Source organism: Rousettus aegyptiacus, unplaced genomic scaffold, assembly GCF_014176215.1.
Source record: "Rousettus aegyptiacus isolate mRouAeg1 unplaced genomic scaffold, mRouAeg1.p scaffold_m13_p_2, whole genome shotgun sequence".
NCBI lineage: Eukaryota > Metazoa > Chordata > Mammalia > Chiroptera > Pteropodidae > Rousettus > Rousettus aegyptiacus.
In genome coordinates this window covers 56,617,525-56,635,177 of record NW_023416295.1, presented here as the reverse complement: position 1 = coordinate 56,635,177, position 17,653 = coordinate 56,617,525, and the positions used below count along the sequence as shown (strand labels likewise).

Below are 17,653 nucleotides of genomic sequence, written 5' to 3'. Positions count from 1 at the left end.
AAAACTACCTTGTTGTACTAAAATGATTAGGTTAAGAAGTTTTTAAATATTTTGATGTTAAATTGGTCTTGCAGAATAGTGACAAACTAGTAAATGAGTAGAGAATTTAAAACATTGATTCACTTCACCTTTCCCCATTTAAAGCTTATTTTGAGTTGATACAAACTCATCTATATTAATGACACATTGTCAAAGACTATAATAAATAAAAGCTCTTAAATGGGCTATAAGACAGATTTTCCTTTTTCTTAGAGATCATTTTTATATTAGAGTTTAAAAAGTTTGGTATTTCCCAAAGTGTGTTCTTCAGGAAATTAACAGGAGTTCCTCAGAAAAGGACTACATGGATAAAAACTTTGCAAATATTCGTTAAACAAAAGTTAAACTAGTTTATTTATGCTAGTATTTCTTAAATTATATGCTAATGTACATTTACTATCTAACAGGAAATGATGGTGTATAATGCTTCTCAACCTTGTTCTTTTTCTAAGGATCCTTTTTGAAGAACATCTCTCAAGAGTAGTATTCTACACAGTACTTTAGGGAATAATGGTTTGACATTTTCCTAACAACTTTCCAAAAAGTTCATAGGTTCAGTGTTCAGAAGTTACAAATCCTCAGTGGATCTCATAGGAAATAGCTGAAGAGTTTTTTGAGAGCCAGAAGTGTGAAATATGTATTTCTTTGAAGTATAACTGTTTCTTTGTGGCTTTTCCAAGATTTCAACCACTCATACTAGCCTATTTTATGTTGCCCACAGCCTAGTTTGATTTAATATATCCAGTACTCTGCTCTCTAGTGTCATTTCTCTTCCTTTTAAAGCAAAACTCATTTTGTTTATACTTGTAAAGACAGACTGTTCTCTAATGGATAGGCAAAGCAAGAAGTAACTCCTTTATGTTCCATTTTTAACTAAACACAAATTTTAATACACCGTCATTGATAATGTAGATATTAGGAGATGAGTATTTTTGAGATCTAGTTACAAGAGCTAAGTAGAATATTTATAACTTACTCAGGTGAGATTTTTTAATATACTTACTCAATTTCTGGCATTTAGAATGAACATCGTCTTGTGTTGTCTCCATATACATATTCTTTGTTATCATGAAATTGTAGCAATAGTTCTGAAATGGTATCCATGGAGTATTTAAAACAGGAGATGGACATCGAACACTGTTAACTGGCTTGACCTCTCTTTCAGTCTCATCTAGAAAAAGAATTAATGGTATAAATTCTCATTTTAGATAAAAATGTTAAATTCTGTTCATAGTAATCAAATTTGATTTGTAGGAAATATTCAGGAAGCCAAGAAATAATAGCCTGGGTGATGCTCGTCCTGCTTCTGCTGAAATATAACATGACCTCTTAAAAGGCTTTCTGTAGTAAAGAAATTATTTAACACAGTAATTTTCTTTCCCATGCCATGGAGTGGAAGAATGTTAAAAAAAAAAAAAAAAAAAAAAAAGAGGTGCTATTAGGTTAAATGTAGTTTCTGTCTTCTTCCATCTCCAAACTTCAAATACAAGGGGCCACTTCAGAGAAACTATACATATTAATAATAGGCACCTACTATAATATTGAGAATACATCTTCGAGTTTCTGGTTTCTGATATCTTCTCTAATTAAAAAAAAACGAAACACTGAAATGAAATATTTGATGTTATAAATTAGTTATGGCTTTAACCAAAGTAAATGGAAATAGTTTTCCATTTCCAAATCTGAAATCTAGAAAATTTGATTACGGCTTCTTTTTTTTGTTTTATGAAAAGGCCACATTCAAGAAGCTGCAACTATAGATATGCTCTACTCAAAAACAATCAAACTGCTTTAGTATATGGACCATTTGGAGTCTCTCTCAGCTCACAACTACTCCCTTTGTCTGTGAAGTTGTATCTTTTTTTTTTTTTTTTTTTTTTTTACCTCAAACCCTCAAATGTGGTAGTTGTAAAACCACTTTCCCTGACAAAGAATATGAATATTTGACTCAAGCTCAGTCCTTCAGATTCTCTCTAAGAAACTGAAAAGTGGAATTCAGAGACAGTCAATTCATCTCCAGTTGTGGTTATAACTGAAAGCTGCAGAGCTGCCATGTTTTACCATGTACAGAGAGAAGCAGAAAGTATATAAAGAGAAGAAAGCAGATCCATCGAGAGAAACTGAAAGGATGGGCGGAAGACAGTATCTCTTGGGTCTTGATTCCCATTCAGTTTCTGATTCCAATTCCACGTGAAGCTTAGTCCTATCCCCAGTTTTGAAGATCTCAATTTTCTTCTTGGCTTAAGCAAGCTTGAGTGGTTGCTGTTACAACTGAATGGACCTTAACTGTGACTCATAGAAGAAATTTTAGTTGTTAAGAATTATAAAAGAATTCTCACAAATAATGTTTTCTATAAGAATGTAAACACAAAATATATGCAAAATGAGGCTAATGGGGACTTGAAACTAAAAAGTCAATTACCAGTATGCACTGACAAAGATAAATATGTCTAAAATAACAAATTGATGACAAAATATTTTATAATAATTCTACTCGAATACTAATTTTTACAATAACTTTTGTTGTAAAAAGGACATGATTTTCATTTCTTTAATTTCAAAAACCAAATTTGAGAAAACCACTCCCCCAAAATTTCACTACTCATCAGACTGATAGTAATTTAAGAATTAAAATATTTGCATTTAGCATACTTCCTGGATAGTAGCAAATAGCACCCGGTTGATTAGCATCGCAATCAGATGTTTTCCAGAATCCATCAGTGTCTAATAATACACAGTCCTCAAGCTGCTCATTATTTTCAGTCCAGCGAGTAAATTGTAGATGTTTCCCATCTGACCAACCGAAGTTGAGTTCATCCTGCAAGGGACAGAAATGCATTTCAAGTGGCAATACCTCATGTTATCCTTTTGGTATTATGTTGGCCCTCATGGTCAACCTAATGACTTTTCATTTTAACTTATATTTAACACACTTACATAGCACTTACTGTGTGCCAGGCACTGTTCTAAGTTATTAACTTATTTAATCATAATAACAACCACATGAGATAAGTACTATTATTATATCCATCGTACAGATAAGGAAACTGAAGGCATGTAACATGTACAAATGTTACAAAGAATACAAACCACGGCGCCAGGACTCTAATCCAGGTCATTAGGCCCTAGTGTCCATGGTCTGAATTATAATGCTACGCTGCCTCAAACATAATTGGCACTGCGAGTTGTTGAAATCAGAAAGCTAAAATGGAATGAAGACCACCGTAAGCCCCTACAGAGACGATATATAGATGTGGAAAGAGTATGGGCTTAAAAAAAAGGAAAAAGAAAGGAAAGAAAGAAAGAATATGAGCTTCAGAGCTAAGTATACCTGGTTTTTGAATTCTGGTTCAGTCACTTATTAGTTTTTGATAGTGAGTTTACCTCGCCAAGTTTTTATCCCCTCATCTATTAAATGGATGTGACACTTAACCTCATGGCTGGAATTAATGGAATAACATGTATAAAAGACATAACTCAGTGACTGCCTGTTACCTAAAAAAGCTGCATAAATGTTAGCTCCCTTCCTCTTAACCCTTCATACCTGTGGATCTCACACCACTGTTTTCACACTTGTCTTTGGGGAGAGCTTCCTTATTCACTGTATTTTATTGTACACTCAGAAAGTCTGTGAATATCTGTCTTTATATCCTGACAAAGTCCTGACCACCCACCTATCTTGGGAGATGCTTTACAGAGCAGGTACAGAAGTCTAAAAGATGTATTGCAGGGCACGGCCCTGTCTGAGCTTTTCCGCGGTGCTATCAGAGCACCAGGCCCCACGCGATGACCCATGGAGCCAAGCTTTCCTGAGGTTCAAGGCAATTTTTCATCACTGGTTTATTTGGAATATTGGGAAAAGGCCGTATACAGTCTCCTTAGGGGACCATAAATAGCAAACATGGTCAAGTCTCAGCACCACCAGTGTTTCGTTCTGATCTGTTGTCCACCAGCGCTCCAGCTGTAACCTTGTAACTCGTCAATCCCCAGGTAATATGGCCTCAGAAGTGGCCTAGATTCTGTCCCCTTGCTACATTCCCACCTAACCTAGGTCCCTGGGCCTTTGGAATTTGTATTCCTCATAGATAAATCATCCCACACCTTCTATCTCTATTAAATATTAAATCTCTTTATTAAGACTATATGTATCCCTTCACTAAATTTTGACCTTAAGTAACCTCAGTCTTTACAAGAGAATAATTTGGTTTCAGCACCTGCAAGGCAAGGCTGTTTGTTTTTCCATTCTCAAATACCACAGGGCTATGAGAATGGGGTAGTAGGTAATTTTATCTCCTTCGGTTATTTCCTTTGAGGTTTATGTCCTTCCTAGCACTGCAAATTCCCAGATTCCCTTCCTCTTTATGACACGCAGTGAGTATCTGGCCCCCTTGCTCCTCCATGACATTCACTAAGGAGATGTGCCATGCCTGCTCTGCCCTCTGGTCCTATTTGGGGATGTCTGTGCCCATGCGGGTAACTTACCCAGTTCCCAAGCCTTCTTGACTTCTTCTACCTCTATATACTTTCACTTTTATGTACTTGAGTGACCCACCGCCACAGTCATACTCTAGACTTTATTTAACCCAGAACTGCTGCACTACAGACATTGTAAATATGTCTTCGTTAAAGCCAACATCATTTCCTGTATGAATTTCTTCTACAAGAAACTCTAACTGGTCTCCTACCTTTAGATCGTTCACTACTTCCCCCACCTTCTGCCAAGTATAGTTTTTCTTCAGCAAAAATTTGATATTGTTGCTACCATGTTTAAAATCTTTCAATATCTTCACATTGTTTTCAATGTAGTTTTATTTTTTCCATAAATTTAAGAAAGCTTGTGAAAATACATAATAAACAGCTACCTAGACTCTTTTAAAGAGTGAAAGGAAAAAGAGAAACAGGTGAGGATTGAAAATTGAATAAGAAACACGACCCAAATCATTAAGTGGGGGGAAAAGCTACTAAACAGTATGAATTCTATTGTCTTAAAAATAAATACTTGTGTATAAAAAAATAACTTGAAGAATATATACCCAATGATAAAACCACATTATTGCTAGGTACTAGGATTACATATGATTTAAATATTTTTCTTTTAATTTACTATAACTGAAAATTTTCTACAGTGACAATATTTTTTTTGTTTCAAAAGATTTAATGAAATATAATAACATTCCTATGCTCACAAGAGACACAATGATGGGTTTCACATGATACCAAACACCAAGGAAAATGTAAGTAAAAGCAATGTTATGAAGAAACTGATACTATGCGGTCTGGGGAAGCAGTTGATGATGCGGCTTTATTTCTGGGTAAATTTGAAAATATCCAGAGTCTTGGAGAAACTATTCTTCAGGCAATTTCTAAATATCACTTCTTTTAATTGAGCTTCTGGTAACTGCTGATGATGACTCCAAAGAAATCCAAAGTTTTTCAAAAATATTGTTTACTTCTGAGTTTGTACTCCAGTTTAGCTCTGGGTTTATGCTAGTACTAAATTGTCTTCAATCCCATTTTCTCCATGCAGCCCTAAAACCATCTTGGTATATTGAGGGTTATCCAAAGGAATACATAACTTAGGTTTGCTTCATAATGCAACGGACTCCTCTCTCCTACTCTGCCAATTACCTTCTCTCTGAGAGTAGATTAGGAATACTGGTCTAAGTGACATTTACCTAGCTAGGGCTTCATCAATCATACACCGTACAAATGCAGGGGGCAAAAGTCACATCACAGTCTTTGTAAATGGCAACCCCTGTGTAGTGTATGATGCATGCAGCCTTATACAACAGCCTTATAGTCTACCCTTCAATAAATTTCAGTGGGCAAAAGTATTACATCAAGGCCTAGAAAAGAGGCAAAAATGGCCTATAATGCTGAGAGAAATACTACAGCTTTATTTTAAAAATCCTTATTAATTATAATCAAAAATTTCAGTAGTATAAATATTCCTGTTTGTGCTTCATGTACGTAGTCTGTTGGGAATTAACAGACTAGCATTCTTTGCTAGGCTATAAAATGAATGAGCAGTACCCACGACATCTATCCAGGATCAGGACTTGAGAGATGTGTCAAAACACTTTTCTAATCCTTTCTTAGAGTGGCCTAATTTCACTCTGCTGATTCTGAAAGGCATAAAAAGGATGCTTCCGCACCATCCATTGCGCTTCTACATACACAACCCCATGTAATTTTTTAATTCCTCCTTTCATTGGCTGAAGAGACATGGCTGCTCCTGATTCTAGCTCAGTCTTTCACTAGAGTAAATAAAAAGAAGTGCTCATCTAAATAAGTCCACTAGAACTTTTACTTAATCTAAACAATAAGCACCAGATCTTTCAGCAGTGGAAAAACAACTGCCACTGAAAATGATGTACTTTACAAAATTCATTCTCTGTAGTAAGATTTTATGATGTCCTTTCTTCCAGTCTTAAATGAGAGTTGTTGTGAGCAATAAAAAAATGTCAAATCCTTACAGTTGGGACTGAAAACTTACGTCTTGACTGGAGAGTCCAATCCATAAAGAAGTGTTATGAAGAACCGCCTGCACAGTCAGGAACGCCTGCTGGTAAGGGTCTGTGATGCTCACCAAGCGCATGTTATTTTTCTGACACTCTTGTAGAGCATCGGACCAGGTTAGAGTCTTCAAGATTATTTTGTACAGATTATTTAGATACTTTACAGTTTCCGAAGTATTCTGCAAGGTCTGTTTGTCTTCAATTTCTGTATGTAAAAGAAAAATAAAACATAAAAACCACCCATTCTGTAAATCATAGGACATTTTTTCAAAAATTTCCCCATAATAATGTGTTTTATAAATTACTTATCTATTCATGTATTTTAGATTTGGGGTGAAAGAACTATGTATGCCTTCCTTCATACCTTAGGTAAAATGTATGAGCCACAACATTTGTTTTCTAAAATTAGAAGAAAATTCCGTTTTAGTTGTAAATAAAAGTAGTCTGTGATAAGATTATGATTTCAGGTTGGTGTCAAATACTTCCTTTGTTTGAACTGCTCCAACAAGAGAAGGTGTTCTATTACAAGGTTTTCTTCTGGGAGAGCTCCCATGAAGAAAGGAACAGAACCATCCACAAGAGGATATATTTTAATTATTGCTTTACAGTACTTTTCTAAATAAGGCAGTTAATAAAAGTATGAGACAAATGAGCAAAGATTAATTTGACGAAAATGTTCTTCAAAAGTACATAGGTTATCTACTTGAGGTTCTCATTATATAACAAAGTTTTTAAAAAAACATTTGTTAAAAAATTATTGTGATCAATGAAAATAATTTAATGCCCTTTAAAAATATCTTTTTGAAAATACGGGTGATTTCTATTTTTAAGTACACATTTTATTTTTATTTGGATTATAGGAAGTCATAGATAATGATCCACTTATAATGCTACACATCTTTTTATTAGTGTTAAATTTAATTATGAATGTTTATACTGAATTCAATTAAAATCATTAAGTTTTTCTCCTCCTTTTCCCATGACAGAAAGTGAAATCTGAAAAATGCCAGGGTACAAAGGAGAATAAAATATGACTTATAATCATTAGACAACTCTTATTAACAAAGTCTGTCTAATGCTTAATTTTGAGTTTTAATTAAATATGGCAATGATACTTGAAAAAAATTGCATTCCATCTGAGATAATCTTACTGAGCCAATATGAATTTAGTCATTCTAAAATTTTAAGGAAGCTACACGATTATAAATTAATATTAATTAATTTATAAGATTTTTGTGAAAAAGTACTGTGCATAGCTAACAGCATAAAGTACTACAGTTATTTAGATAACAATCTATACCTGAGTATTTCTGACAGAGAGACAGAGTATGGCGTTCAGTGCAAGAAGTAAAATTCCATGTTCCAGTAAAAGGTGACTTTCGGTGGTTGAGCATTAGAGCACAGTGGTAGTGGGACTCTTCGTCAAAAAACTAAACAAAAAGGCAAATAAGTAAAGCAATCATGAAACTAACAGTCTGAAGATCTTAGCAAAGAAACTTTATATATCAACCTGAATTTCTCCTGCTATAAAAAATTCCATTAAGAAGCTGACCATGAAATCTCTAAGAAAATCCTGATAAACTTCCAAAGCATGAGAAAAGAGCAATTAACTTTAGAAATTACAAAACAAAGTAGTGACAATATTGAAAACTATATTTTCAAAACAGATAAAGAAAAAATGTTTGAATGAGACAAAACACAATTATACTAATATTTAATACTCTGCTTTCATTCCTGACATTTCAAGTAAGCAAAGAAGTAATGATTATTAACTCAATTTATTAGATGTTTATAAACTTTTTATAATGACAAATTGTGTACCACACAATAGGGAGCTCACCTTAAAGCTTTGGTCCTATACTAGTCACTATAAAAACTTCTATAAATAAAAGTATCTATCTATATTTTAGTCTCTATGTTTGACACATAACACACTTAGAAAAATAAGAAAAGTTTATTTCAGCAGATACATATTAAAAACAACACATAAGCACATGCTACTCAATAAACATTAAATAAAAAATAAAAAAAAATAAATATGGGAAAGAATAATATGAGCATTTACAAAGAAATGAGTAAAATTTTATGTGGAGACAAACATGTATTATTTAAATGTACTGTTTATTTATTTATTCATTCATTCATTTAATAAATGTACTATTTTATAAAGAAAAGATGAACTATGATTAGAAAATCAGCAAAAATATAACTCCAAGGAAAACAGGATAGAAAAATGTAGTAGTATTGGTAAGTGCATCTCAAGCAATAGAGATAGAGGGTGAATAGGGAGGAGAGAACCAATAACATATATCATTTTTTGTAAAAATCTAAATAAGAGAAAAAAAATCTGGAGATTTAAAAAACAGCATATGAAACTTCATTTTAATATATTTAAAAATCTAAATAAAATAAAATGAGTTTCTTGAAAAATACAAATTAGCATAATTGTTATAAGGAGAGGTACAAAAAACAATGTAACATGAACTTTGGAGTAAATTAAAAATTAATAATAAATAGCTTATTTTAAAAACTATGTGTCGGGTACTGTGCTAAAAGCTTTAAAAGAATTGTCTTTTGTAATCCTCACATTGTATTGCAGGTTCAACAGTAACAGATGAAACATTACAGATGAAAAATTGAAGCTTAAGAAAAGTTAAGTGAATTTCCAAAGGCATACTAAATGTCTGAATGGTGTCCAAACTCAGACAATTCGACTCAAGAATTTACTTCATTAAATCTCTTTATTAATAAGAACGATCTCCGGAAAGGGTTTTAACAGCACATGATTCTAACATGTGATTCCTTCAAACTCTTAGGGAAAGATAATTCTCTAGGGTGAGTTCTAGTTTTAAAACACAAAGGCAGGAAGCTACCCAGTTTATTTTATGAAGCTCACATAATCAGAAAAAAAATCTGACAATATGATATAAAAAAATTTACTCTATAAATAGAGATGAAAACGTACCCAAATAAAATTCTAACAAATCTAATTCACTAGAACAGTAAAACAATCTACTCTGAACACCTAGATTTTTATGACAAGAAGATAAAGATGGTTTAATATAACATTTATTAATGTGTTATACCACATATCAATAGGCCTAATAAAAAAAAAAGTATGACAATTTCAAAAGATGCTGGTAACAAGTTTTTAAAAATCCAGTACTTATTCCTTAATAAAGATCGTAAATAAGCTAGTTATAGAATGATCTATCTCAAACAAGAGTCAGCATCATATACATATAATAATGAAAGATGGCAGAAAGTTCTATTGAAGTCTAGATCATGTCTAGGATGGTGTTTATTACTCCTGATACTACCACGTTTCTAAAAGTCCTACCATACGTAGTGAAACGTGAACTACTATTTGCAAATTATGGCTATCTAATTAGGAAACCTAAGAATGTCTAGTGAAAAACTCTGAGAAGTAAGTAATAAGAACTTTTAGTAAGATGAATGCCTATGAAATTAATATATATAAATCCCCAAACAATAGCTTTTCCATATATCTGTAAGAAAATCAAGAAAAACCTATCATTCTCAATGGCATTAAGAAAGAGACCTCCTATAAAAACTTCACTGAAAAATCTAAAGGAAGACTTGAATAAATACCATATTCTTAAGTTAGAAGGTCAATAAAAAGGTGTTAATTCTCCCTAAAATATCAAATTCTCATAGAAGTTTACTTAATTGTTTTGGTTGACTAAATCAAGTTGACTAAATAATTCTGGTTTGTCTGGAAGAATAGACAAGAATAGCTAAAAATATTTTTAAAACATATAATAAAAGATAACTAATCCTATTATGTTTTTTAAATATAGCAAAATTACAGTATTTAGATCAGTAAATATATCTTATACACACGTAGTTCATATATATAATAAAGGCGGCATCCTGTATTGCTTTTAACAAATGGAAGTATATGCAATAAATAATGCCAGACAATTGGCTAGGATTAGGGAAAAGGATTATGTAGTCATTGACAATATACACCATATACCATGGCTATATCATGCTATCAAAAATAAAAGACAACCCATAAAACAAAACAAAGAAAATATAGGCATACATTTAACTACCATTAACGTGATGGGCTTTCCAACATAAAAGTAATAGAGGAAGAAAAAAGAAAAGAAACAGATTTGAACATATATACATGCACAAAACCAAAACATTTCTGTAATATTTTTAGTATTCAAATTTAAAGAAAAAAACCTAGGGAAATATTTGCAATAAACACAAGAAACACAGAGTCAGCACATTTAACATTTACATAGTCATAAAATCAGTAAGAAATACATGAAGGTTTTGATAGAAAAATGAACAAAGAATAAAAATCTTTGCCCTTGATGAAATTAAAATTATTATTGAATTTATAGAGGCTCTTTTTTATTAGAGATCGGAGAAATATAAATGAAAATATAATATAGTTTAAACTACTAAATTAGCAAGAATTCTAGAAGATAATGCTCCTTCGAGGCAATGTAGTTGAGAAGCTAAGACTGTTCCCTCTGTGAACTCCTGGACCTGGATTTATTGCTGACTTTGCATGGATAGGCTCTGTGTCACTGGCAAGTTACATGTCTGTTACTGGATTTCTAAGAAAGGAATAACAGACCTTTTCACATCTATTGTGCAGGTTAAATGAAATAATGCATGTGATGCATTAGCAGAGTGCCTGACACATATTATTAGCTGCTCAACGAATGTTATAAATTATTAGTATGCGGGTATGAATAGAAGGGCCGACACAATATAGTACTGATAAAAATACAAACTCATAAACTTCTCTGGAAAGAAATTTGATAACCAGAATTTTATAACTATTTATTTTATTTTTATTTTTTTGACCTGGCTATATGACTTCCAAGCCTTAAGGAAGGTAACCTGAAATGAAAGCAAAGATTATGCACAGCGATATTCACTGAAGCACTATTTAAGATCTAAATACCCACCATTGTTTATGTAAAGAAATACTCGCGACCATTAAAATACTTATCAAGTTCATCTTTTAAAGGTGTAAGATACTACTTATGATATAATACTAAGTGAAAAAAGTAGAATACAATAGTACATATAGTATATGATCTTATCTACCTCAAGAAGACAATGTATGGAAAAGTCCTAGAAGAAAAAATGCTGAAATATCCATTGTGAGTTCCTAGATCCGTGTTCAAATATGTTTTGAGATTCACTTAGTAGGTCATGAAATCATTTTGGTGGATTTTGACTCACATTTGAGATAATAAAATAGGATAATATATATAATGAATATATTAGACTACAGTAGTATAGAATAGAAAGAAATATCAATGTTCATAAGCCCTACAGGTAAGTATTGTTGCCTGAAACTATTTGTCAATGCAATATTATATTTTCTATATGCTGGATGGTGATTTAAATGTATTTCTTACTACGGGTCATGGTTAAAAGTTTATAAGCTACTGGCCTAAATAAGTGTAAGTGGGATAAGGGTTGATATTTTTCTTTACTGCGTTTACTTCTTTATAACTGACAAATTTTCTATAATAACTAAGGATTATTTTGATATTTACTTGGTACATAATTACATATGATTCAGAATTTTCTTTGCCATCATCAACTCTGAGCAAAGTTACATTGCATTAGGAACATCAATTGATTATTACCTAGGATCTATTTTTGGAATTAGACTTTAAAGTTAATTTCTTAATCTCTGCCTTTTGTGCTAAAGGTGACATGTATCCAGCAAATAGGGAGGGTAGAAGCAATGGGGAGCAATCTCATGGTATAGATTAACTATTGTTAATATAATGTCTTCTTCCCTTCTATAGCTTCTTTACATTTAACTTTTAGAGAAAAATGATCACTAGACACCAATTTTATACTTTTTGCCTCAGGAGACTGAGGCTGACAGCTTCAAATCCCACAATGTTAATTAAGTAAAGCATTTAAAATCGCCTCTATTTGAAACTCACTACTTGACTGTTTTACATGGTTGTGAATTAAGTGCAATGGCTCCGACGCTATTGTGAAAAACCAGGCCATACACATGAAGGTTTGGGAAGAAACTCTTGTTTTTCTTCTTCTTGCGATAGCTGTATTGAGATATAACTCAAATATGAAATAATTCACTCATTTAAAACATACATTTTTTAGTGTTTAGTATATTTATTACCCCAATTGATTTTAGAACATTTTCACCCATACCCTTTCACCATCACCCCCAATTCTTCCATCTTTCTTAGCCTCTGGCAATCAATAATCTATGGCCTATTCTGGATATTTCATGTAAATGGATTCACAAAATAGGCCCTTGTTCTTAATCCAATAAGTTATGGAAGACTCGAGGATTTCAGAGAGGTACATAGATAATTAATTCAAAAAAACTTACATTTGTTGGTATTCTCAGCCTCCGACCAACCAACAATGGGTGAAAGTTACTGTATGTCATCTCTCTGTCATCTATCCATTTGTTTATCCTTTCATAGGCTGTCCAGCGCAAACCAATCCATAAATCAGCTTCCAAATCTGGAAGCAGGGATGTAATAAAATCTGTAAACAAAGTAATTTAATAAAATTTTTAACATATGTCAATTCCCCTCAGCCTCCTAAAACTCACTTGGCCCCAAAATCAGAATAAATCATATTTCCAAAACAACTCTGCTACCTTGTTCAATCTGGTTCAACACTGTGGGAAGGGTACCGCCGTAGGTGTGACAAGTATCGCTTGCTTCAGAAAACGTAAGAGACTTGGGTTTGATCTTTAGGAAACACTGCAAACAAAGAACATATATGAAGCCTTAGTTTCCAGACATGGGAAAGTTCACATAAGAAATAAATGCCTCATCTTTTAAAGGGCTGATAATTTTCGGTCTGTGAGACATGGAAAGTTACAAAGTAGTACCATAAGAATGCAGATCTACACTCTCAATTTAAACAACTGAAGAGTGATCTTCAAATCATTTTTTTAAATCTCCCATTTATTGAGTGCTGCTCTGCACTGAACAGTCTGCATAGTATCATCTCATTTAACTTTCACAACAAATGGGGAAATTGAAGCACATGGAAGTTACATTTACCCATAAGTAAAATATCCATACAATGGTATGGTCAGCATTTAGATTCTGTTACATGACATTTCAAAGTCTGTACTCTTAATTATCACCTTCTTATACAAAGAAACCTCACACTTTTAAAGAAATTATCCCCATGTCCCTTGGCAGAATATTTTAATTCAAATTTCTATCAACTGTGTAAATTAAGTTAGTCCCAGTACCTTGGGGAAAAAAAGACTGTCCCAATTTTAAAAAGTCAAAATATACAGCTAATATTTTAACCTTACTACAGATACTTTCAGCTATCAGATACATCTCTTCCTTTTTCTTCTGATATTATGATGTTAGTGTGGAGTAATACGTCCCAAATTGTGTTCCTTGAAACATTCTACAAAATATTTTTATTTTATCCTCATTATAGACTGGAGTGGCCAGGGAGATATAAGTCATTGGGTGGTTCAAGATCAATGATTACTAATTGGTTAGCATATGTATAATTCTCAAAAAGTAGCTTGGGAAACGCTGGTCTATTTTGATAAGTAGATGATGTGTGTAAGTTTTCCTTAAGGGGGAAAATTTAGCAGGGAGAAATTAAGTCAGTTTCCTATATGCCACACAGGTAGTCCCGACTATTCAATATATTACTATCTCTTGACAGATCAACTTCAGCAATTTAAGCGTTAGTAGCAACAGAATAGGAACAGTGTTTTGAAAGGCCTATAGGCATGATTAATCTGAGAGTTAACTTAGTTCTTGGCAATGTCGAGGTTCAGGTGAGATACTGAAATATGCAGTCTATCATAGTGAAGTTACTGAATGGGCTGCCATTCTTCCACAGGCTACAAAACCATCATGAAAGCAATCATCATTTGCACAATGTCATAATACTCTTTTCACCTTATTCTGAAAAGTAATCCACTCCCCAGAGCACTGTACTTTAGCTGCAGCATCTGGACTATAATTTTCCAATGAGGATACACTGTATTTTTCACAGATGAAGGGCAGCTTGGTACTACAGTCTGCTGGTTTATTTAAGTCTGAGAAATGAAAAAGCAAGATTACGGCAGTGAGAATTTTCCATTCAGCACATTTTTAAAATAATCCATTAATAAAGTCTCTTTAAATAAAGTTTCCCCAAATGGTTAAAATCTATTCCTTTTCTTCTCTAGTCATCTTTGTGTTCTATTTCATATCAGGAGATTATAGCATACCAAAACTGCCTATAAAAATGCACACATGTGGTGTAACAACCACAGCTACCAGAGTTCCTGATGGTGGGAAATAGAGTTGAAGAAGGCTAATGAGGGGGACAGGGACCTAAACTGTATTTTAGAACTGTTACTTGTTTATCTCTGCAAATTCGTCAAGCTTATCAGTTATGAAAGTGGTGAGTTTAGTCCTAAGTAATTGTTTTAGGATAAAGGAAGTCAAAATATTCATAGTGAAAAGCACTTTTACTTGCATTTAGAATTTAAGCTATTGTCAATAGTCATAAATGAAGCTACCAAACATATAATCAAAAGGAAAACGAGATTAAGCTAATAATTGAACCTGAATTTTATGCATTACATAATCAACATTAGGATTTAGAATTAATTTTACCCCTAAGCCAAGTCTTGGCAGACAAGTACAAGCATTCCTCTCCAAATGTTATAGGAAAGTGATGCCATCGATGTCGTGAGCTGAAAGAAAATGAGAGATTTGACAACTCATTATGTAGTTACATGTTCCATTCTGTTAACTGTAATTTTACTTCTAAATTTAATGTTATGCCATTATTTTATACCACTTTATTCTTGATGCTAATATGCAAAAAGTACTTGGTTTCTTTAGTCTAGGCAGTTAATGGATTAATGTTCAATACTAATTATAAATAATCATCCATTTAGTAAAAGGGAATTTGAGTTGTTTCTTTTAAATGATAACTTTCCAAGGGCAGCATCAATGATGTCACATACTACATAAAATGACGATCCATTATTGGCTGCTCAGTAGTTCTCACCCACCACTTCTGTTCATCATCAGATATCTGAAAAACAAACCAAAGAACCATCTTTATATATGCTGAATTTTATAGGAGAGTTTTGAGTTAAATACTCTGTCCCACCATAACCAAAACCCACTAAAATTTCTAGACATTCGGTTACTTTGGCCTCTAAATTATACAAACTAGGTCCTTTCACCAAAAAAGTAGTTTGGAAATTCTTTGTGTATTCACAGGCCCTATTCTGTATACAGAAAATACGGTTGCTATAATTATGGGGCACACATTAATTGGAAAAATTGTGTTCCATTGCAACTATAAATTAAAAAATATACAAATTATTTTTCCTCCAAAAAGCTATTTTGCAAAGTTAGTTATTAGTAAAAACAGAAACTCAAGTTAACTGTAAAGTTATTTTTTAGTAAAAAAGTGTGTCAAGGAATTAGAATAATTTGTATTATGCATTAATGCTCATTTTACAAATTGGTATTTATAATTGTTTGAATATTTTAAAACGTTAAGCAATTGTATTTAACTATTCTAACACAAAACCATGATTCTGAATGTTGTTAGGCAAATTTAACTTGAGAGGAACATTTTACTCTTATAGATTTTGGAAAGGTTTTTGAAATTTTTTTAATGCAATAAATATAAAAATAAGAAAAATACTTTAAAAATACATTATTTTGAATTACATTTGCTATTTTGTTTTTGATGGCTTTTAGTCCTGCAAAAGATGTTAAAGTAGCCAGAAAGCTTTGATTGCTGGCACAATACAGGACAGCTTCTTCATAGTTTAAGCGAGGATTGGTAACAAACCAATATTCACTCCCTTCTATTACAAGTGGAGGTCCATGAATTCCAGCACGCTCTAAAGAAGAAGAATATCAAAGTTATAATTGTGCAAACCAAACTGTACCCTCTAAGCATGGATTAATGTTCAAAGCTATTTACAAATAGTAATCCATTTAGACTACCGGCTCTCTCTGGCCGGGGCGGTGCTATCTGAGCTAATGAGGTGTTGTGCCATGCAGAGTCACAAAGACAAACCCAGTCTCATAACCTCATCCCACACTAGTTAATCACCTTCCCAGCCTGGAAATACTTCATCTCACTTGAAGAAGTGCTAGAGAACAAGCTGGCATGTAGGCCTGGGCTAACACGATTAACTAAATACATTATTGAAAAAGTAAAAGCAGCTTCAGCTAAATTCCAATTTTCTTAACTCACCTGGATTGTACCAGTCTGGTGTTTTGAGAGTACGACCTGTATAAGGAAGACAGCAAGTGGCTTAAGTTTAGTATCCAGTTACAGATCCTGGCATACTACACGTGCTTTTAATCTAAGTCAAGAGGACTTGCAGTATTGCTGAGGTGTGTCCATTTCCAGCCAAACCTTTTCCTTTTATACTATGATCACTTCAGTTTGAATTTTGCGGGGCCTATGCTAAAGCTATTTTAGCAGCAATTGAAAAGGCAGATCTGTCAAATAGTAATAAGGTATTCCTAGCAGTTCTCTACCTTATATCAAGGAAGACTAGATGGATAAATGTAGCTAATAATTAGAAAATACTAATAAGTTAACAAATATACTTTTAAAAATTTTAATTACAGACTAAAATGTTTTAGGTACTTTCGGCTCAACATTCTCAATGTTTACTTACCTTTTGGAATCTGGCACACCCAATCAAGTTTTGTATCACAAGCAAAAGGCCTTAAATAAATAAATTCTCTGTCACTGAAATGCCAGCCTCTTCGCCATGGCCTATCCATGACCTAAAGAAGGGAGAAGATTACAGAACATTTTGAAGTTGCGTAGCCCATAGAAAACACTAAACTATAAACCCTACGGTCCCTAATTCCACTTTAGCTCTAGTGCCTAAGATATTTGTTTAATAAATGAACAAGTGAATGAATGAAGTGTTGAAACAGTAACAGCCTGAGTAAGAGACTGCAAAGGAGCTGATTAAGAAAATATATCATAAAGTCACATTTATGTCCCCAAATGCAAATTATTGTTTTTCTTTCTGGTTTTGTTGATATGAAATTATAGAACCTTGCACCCTTAAATTTGGG

At 32.9% G+C, this 17,653-nt stretch overlaps 1 protein-coding gene across 2 annotated transcripts in view; it reads right to left on the bottom strand.

The window, feature by feature from the left end:
* LOC107514794 (CD302 antigen) overlaps nt 1-17,653 on the bottom strand; it is a 107,002-nt gene that overhangs the window by 48,982 nt on the left and 40,367 nt on the right. For both annotated transcript variants that reach the window (XM_016152864.2, XM_016152866.2), the window contains exons 16-27: nt 17,242-17,353; nt 16,809-16,844; nt 16,274-16,449; nt 15,553-15,623; nt 15,197-15,276; nt 14,492-14,631; nt 13,207-13,312; nt 12,931-13,091; nt 7,858-7,987; nt 6,536-6,762; nt 2,692-2,857; nt 1,043-1,210 (exon numbers count right to left, since the gene is read on the bottom strand). In XM_016152864.2, coding sequence (XP_016008350.2) covers nt 1,043-1,210; nt 2,692-2,857; nt 6,536-6,762; nt 7,858-7,987; nt 12,931-13,091; nt 13,207-13,312; nt 14,492-14,631; nt 15,197-15,276; nt 15,553-15,623; nt 16,274-16,449; nt 16,809-16,844; nt 17,242-17,353 — 1,573 coding nt within the window. The remainder of the gene's footprint in view (nt 1-1,042; nt 1,211-2,691; nt 2,858-6,535; nt 6,763-7,857; nt 7,988-12,930; nt 13,092-13,206; nt 13,313-14,491; nt 14,632-15,196; nt 15,277-15,552; nt 15,624-16,273; nt 16,450-16,808; nt 16,845-17,241; nt 17,354-17,653) is intronic.